This window comes from Carassius carassius, chromosome 7 (assembly GCF_963082965.1).
Source record: "Carassius carassius chromosome 7, fCarCar2.1, whole genome shotgun sequence".
NCBI classification, from domain to species: Eukaryota; Metazoa; Chordata; class Actinopteri; order Cypriniformes; family Cyprinidae; genus Carassius; species Carassius carassius.
This window is the reverse complement of record NC_081761.1, coordinates 5,538,836-5,545,179: the sequence shown is the minus strand read 5'-3', so window position 1 is coordinate 5,545,179 and position 6,344 is coordinate 5,538,836. Positions and strand designations below refer to the sequence as shown.

Sequence of the window (6,344 nt, the reverse complement as noted above, 5' to 3'; positions counted from 1 at the left end):
GAAAATGGAACATTTTAAGTTGCTACACACTGAATTTGTCCAAATTTGCAACCCTCTCTCTCTCTCTCTCTCTCTCTCTCTCTCTTTCTCACCATATAAATAAAATACACAAAGTGACACACTGAATTGTGCTAGTCTACATTTTGGTCTGTGGATTTGATCTCCTTTCATTCAGTATGAAATAAAATAAAGCTCACGTACATCTACAGAAAGTGTAGCTAAATTAAAAGATCACAACTTCCCAAAGATATGTACGAAATGGTTTAAACGAGTTGGAGTTTTAAGCTCCATCTAGTGGAAGAAAGTTGTGGTAGTCACTGTAAGACAAGACACTGTAAACAAACCACCTATCAGATATAACATCTGGTTTGTGATTTCCATTTAATTTTTATTGCTGGTAAAAAATATTCCACCAGCTAATAAAACCTAAAATCATGTTGGCAGCGCATCCTCTGATATAACAAGAGAGAAAAAAGGGGGAAATACATTACTAATACAGAAAGCAAAGCATTAATTAATTTTTAGCATTACCTTGAAGCTGCTGTTTTTGAGTAATTAACGCCACTTAAAAGTTCAAAAAGATTGAAATTTACCTTGCCGTCATATCAGAATATATCCTCACAAATACATCAAAATAGTTCATTTTCAATGAGTCATTTTAATTAAAGTAATACTAACAACATGAAAAATTCAAAAACAAAATCAGTGCAATCTGTTAAGCCTACTGAACTATTTAAAGCTTAATAGTTCTAAAGTGACCCTAATCTATACATCCTAGATTCCCATCCACCTTCCAGTAATGGCAAAAATAACATCTCCTGCGTACTGTTCTCCACATGTACAGCACCTCTCAAAAGACTTAGCGTGAATTGTGACAGAACAGCGGCATACAGACGCACATGCAGAGTGAGACAGTACTTTTCCACCATTAGAGGACGAGTTCTTCTGGCTCTAGGAAGCTTAAGTGAAAAAGCTCAGTCATCTGGAACAGTCTGGAATGAGGAACTTCCAGACGTTAACAAGGGTTTAATTTGCATAATAATGTCTAGACAGTTAAACATTCAAAAGCAGACGTATATTTACCTTTACACCTCAAAAGCAGGGAACTTGGCTTTAGTCGGTTGCAGCAAGTCAGCCAGGAAATAAATTGTGCCTGCCATCACTTCATGAGGAAATATGATAGACAGGGAGGTATTTTAATATTATTCAAGAGCCAAACCTGTTCATCTATCAGATAGATCAGACAGACAGACAGATAGATATTTGAAATATTTATTGAGCAGTAAAACATATTAGAATGATTTCTGAAGGATCATGTGACACTGAAGAATGGAGTAATGATGCTGAGAATTCAGCTTTGCATCACAGGAATAAAAAACTGTAAAATTGTAATAATATTTCACAATCTTAGTTTTTTTTTCTTTTGATCAAATAAATGCAGCTTTGGTAAGCTTAAGAGACTTCTTGCATGAGCTTAAAAAAATACATATACAAATCGGTAGTCTAGATATACATGTGTAATATTTACTCTACCTTCAAACAGTGAGAACGGTGTATCTGGAGTCCGGCAGCCATGTTTTCCATAATTCATGCACCAGTCTGCAAACTGCAGATGAGAAGACATCAAATCCCATCATGCTTCTGCACACACAACAGGTAATGACAGGTCCCTCTTGACAGCACAATGATTTATAACGGCCTTCATGCGTTGCACAGAATATGCATAAATTAACCCGGAGACAAAGTAATTTCATTGAAGTGGTTTGAAAAATATTAGAAAGACTTTACGTGTAAACAAACACTTTGCTTCATGTAGGGATTGCAGCTTTCCCTGGAGTCCACTTATAATGTTAGTCAAGGTCTTTTGAATCAAAAATACAATGTAGTACTTCATGACCATTTATTGCTACTGTATCTTTACAAATCTTTATTCTTATTTAATCTTTATTTATAACACAACATGTATTGTCAGGTCGAGAGGGTTCAGACTCACCATGCAGGCTCTGTAGAGGTGATCCTGGGTGAAGGATCTTGTAAAGAGCCAGGAAGCCATATGCGTTTCCGGCGGCTCCAAGACAGAGGCCATAGCCCTTCTTCAGCAAACCCCTCTGCCAGATCACCTCGCCACAGCGCAGTGCGTCCTCCAGATACTGCTTCACACCAAACACCTGGAGAAGAAATCTTAGGTTTTCTTGATGCTTCTGTATGTCTGTTTGTGTGTAATGTTGTTTATTCACACTTGATGGCAGTGTAATACCAAAAGCTAAAAACTAAAAAGAGCTTAAAAAAAGTTTCTGATGGTCTCAACCCCACAACAACAAGAAAATGTACACAAAAACAAATTGTATTAATTTATAACATTGATAATATCAACAAAGTGTTGATTCAGAGAAGAGATATCATAGTTAACTAAACCTAAAACCATAAAACAAACAAACAAACAAACAAACAAACACACCTTAGCAGCACAAAAGGTTGTGGGTTCAATTCCCAGGGAACACACATACTGGTAAAAAAAAAAAAATAATAATTTTAAATGTATAGCCTGAATGCACTGTAAGTCGCTATGCATAAATGTAATATATATATATATATATATATATATATATATATATATATATATATATGTCACCTTTATTTATATAGCGCTTTAAACAAAATACATTGCGTCAAAGCAACTGAACAACATTCATTAGGAAAACAAATACAAACAAATTTTTCAATAATGAAAAAATTATAGTTAAAGGCAGTTCATCATTGGATTCAGTTATGTCATCTCTGTTCAGTTAAATAGTGCCTGTGCATTTATTTGCTATCAAGTCAACGATATCGCTGTAGATGAAGTGTCCCCAACTAAGCAAGCCAGAGGCGACAGTGGCAAGGAACCGAAACTCCATCGGTGACAGAATGGAGAAAAAAACCTTGGGAGAAACCAGGCTCAGTTGGGAGGCCAGTTCTCCTCTGACCAGACGAAACCAGTAGTTCAATTCCAGGCTGCAGCAAAGTCAGATTGTGCAGAAGAATCATCTGTTTCCTGTGGTCTTGTCCTGGTGCTCCTCTGAGACAAGGTCTTTACAGGGGATCTGTATCTGGGGCTCTAGTTGTCCTGGTCTCCGCTGTCTTTCAGGGATGTAGAGGTCCTTTCTAGGTGCTGATCCAGCATCTGGTCTGGATACGTACTGGATCCGGGTGACTGCAGTGACCCTCTGATCTGGATACAGACTGGATCTGGTGGCCACGGTGACCTCGGAACAAGAGATAAACAGACAAATATTAGCGTAGATGCCATTCTTCTAATGATGTAGCAAGTACATAGGTTGTTATGGGAAGTGTTTCCGGTTCCGGTTTACCTAATTAATGCAGCCTAAAAATCCTTTAACGGATTTGGATAATAAAAGCATATTAGTGTGTTATGTGTATGCCAGGTTAAAGAGATGGGTCTTTAATCTAGATTTAAACTGCAAGAGTGTGTCTGCCTCCCGAACAATGTTAGGTAGGTTATTCCAGAGTTTAGGCGCCAAATAGGAAAAGGATCTGCCGCCTGCAGTTGATTTTGATATTCTAGGTATTATCAAATTGCCTGAGTTTTGAGAACGTAGCGGACGTAGAGGATTATAATGTAAAAGGAGCTCATTCAAATACTGAGGTGCTAAACCATTCAGGGCTTTATAAGTAATAAGCAATATTTTAAAATCTATGCGATGCTTGATAGGGAGCCAGTATATATATGTGTGTATATATATATGTGTGTGTGTGTGTGTGTGTGTGACCCTGGACCACAAATTTTTTCTTATTTTCGTTGGGGTATATTTTTAGCAATAGCCAAAAGAACATTGTATGGGTCAAAATAATCGATTTTTCTTTCATGCCAAAAATCAAGATATTTTGTAAAAATTGCTAAGAATTCATTTGGACAACTTCAAAGGCGATTTTCTCAGTATTTAGATTTTTTTGCACCCTCAGATTCCAGATTTTCCAATAGTTGTATCTCGGCCGAATATTGTCCGATCCTAATAAACCAAACAATGAAAAGCTTACACACACACACACACACACACACACACACACACACACACACACACACACACACACACACACACACACACACACACACACATACACACACACACACACACACACACACACACACACACACATACATATTTACATATTATGCTGATTTGCTGCTCAATCAGTGCTGCTTATCAGTTTTGAAAACAATTGCTCTACTTAATATGTGATACATGAATATATATTTAAAAAAATATATATATATATATATTTGAAATAGAAACATATTATGTTCATATATAATCTATTTAATATATTAAATAGAAAGCATTACAGTATGTTTTACTACCACTTTTGTTTAGTTTAATACGTTTTGATCAAATGTTCTCCTTGCTGAATAGAAACATAAATTTCTGTCAAAAAATATAACTGACAACAAACTTTGAATGGTGTCCACCGGTCATCTGGCCTGCTTTCATTACATTACCAGTCACTGAAAACAAACATCTTTTTAACACTAGAAATAATGTAGGTCTTGGTTTCATCCATTGGGATTGGATTATGAAAGTTAGACTACAATATTATCTTTTGTTTTTGTCTATAAACAACAAATATTTAGGATATATTATATTTCACTGTCTGCATGTCCTTGGTTACATCAGAAGATGACAGAAGCAATTTCAGAGACTGAGAAATATATCACATTTTAATGAAAAACAATCTTTTTTTTCTCAATAAGAGCAGGGGCATTTAGAAAGGGTAGATTGTGATCAAATTGAGTGCAACATATTGTCTTTATCATACATAACTCATTCTAGTCATGTATCCCTTGTTCAAATGCGAGGTCATGTGCATTCGGTCAGGTCTGAGGCCAAAAGAATGGTGGCTGACCTGTTGAATGTATTGAATGGGGATCTTCTCCTGCTGAAATTGATGGTTAACGAAGATGAGGGAGTAAAGGTAGCCCACTCTGCCATAGAGCAGCTCATCAGGAAGCCTGCCTTTCCCCTGCACTACTGACTGGTGCAGATGCAACAGCCTGAACACAATGCAGCAAATAGATCACAATAAGATCCCATGGGAATGAAACCCAGTCAAGACTGAGAAAGAGAAACAGGAAACAGAAGCTGAGATGCCCTACAGACCAAGAAATCTTCCACATTTCACCATTGTTCTGGAATCTTAGTATGAGATTTCTAATGAACACCGGCTCTTGGGAGAATTCCAGCACAATTTCATTAAAGTGGTAATAAGTCCTAAACAAGCCAACAATCCAAAGAAAATTAGATTCAATGTGGACAGCCGACAGCAGACAATACATTTTGATAGCCGTTCTTCCATAACCTCCTTTTTCGGACTTTTTTTAACTATACTACTTGATTTAAAAAAATAATCTAAATTCCAAATGTTTATCAAGTTTATGTGGGTCAGTGACAAATAAGGATGTCTGAGACGATGACAAAGGGATATTTTAAAAAGTTCATATATAATTTATTATTTTTTGAAGAGTGATGTCACTGACTCTGGAGCAGGGTCAAACATCTGACCTGTTCACACGCTCCTCAGCCTCTTGAGGTTTCTGGAGTCGATGATAGACCACTGCAGCAACAGCTAGCGGCCCTGCATCCCCTCACAGGAAGGTCACCCAGCGCTGGGTTAAACTCCTCAGACTGCGGCTGACATAGTCCAGAGCCTTCTGGAGGAAAGAGAAGTCTCCAAAGATGCTGTGGAGGTGGAGGTGCAGGTAGAGCAGGGCAATGCCTGCAGTTGGGGGAGGAGGGACTTAGCAATATGGGCCAAGGAAATTTATGACATACAACCATGAACATGAGAAGCATAAATGTGATAATAATCAAATTGATACTTTTTATATTTTTTAATCAACATCATTTGAAATATCTTCTTTTGTGTTCAGCAGAAGAAAAAATCTTACAGGTTTGTTAAGATAAAGGGATAAGTAAATTATGCAGTATTAATTCAGTTTTAACACACATTTATGTGTATTCTCACCTGCCCAGGCCGTGTAACTAGTACAGTCCCTGGGGTCAGCGTTTTAGTCCATGCTCCATGATTGCCAGAAGCACTTGCTGCTTATACAGTACAACTGGCGAAATGCTGGGTCAACTGCACAGAGCAAAAGATTCATGAATAAGATATGATGATGATTAAAGTTATGAAACACATATTAATTCAGTAGGGTAATGAATGTGTATTATATTCTAAGAACAGCACAGTATGATTTATTATAATTATTTATAGGAAAACTGTAAGTCTGATCAGTCTGAAAATATATAGCACACTTCTCGCAATCAGTGCCCAAGTCTCCCCAAGTT

At 37.1% G+C, this 6,344-nt stretch overlaps 1 protein-coding gene across 1 annotated transcript; it reads right to left on the bottom strand.

Moving 5' to 3' along the window:
* Nucleotides 1-647: 647 nt before the first annotated feature.
* On the bottom strand, nt 648-6,080 carry lancl1 (LanC antibiotic synthetase component C-like 1 (bacterial)). Its single transcript, XM_059555123.1, is given in 10 exon segments — nt 648-992; nt 1,084-1,162; nt 1,534-1,606; nt 1,994-2,021; nt 2,023-2,270; nt 4,648-4,698; nt 4,813-5,050; nt 5,559-5,772; nt 6,022-6,062; nt 6,064-6,080. Coding segments are annotated over 9 exon segments (987 nt in total). The 3' UTR covers nt 648-992; nt 1,084-1,085.
* Nucleotides 6,081-6,344: the final 264 nt, after the last annotated feature.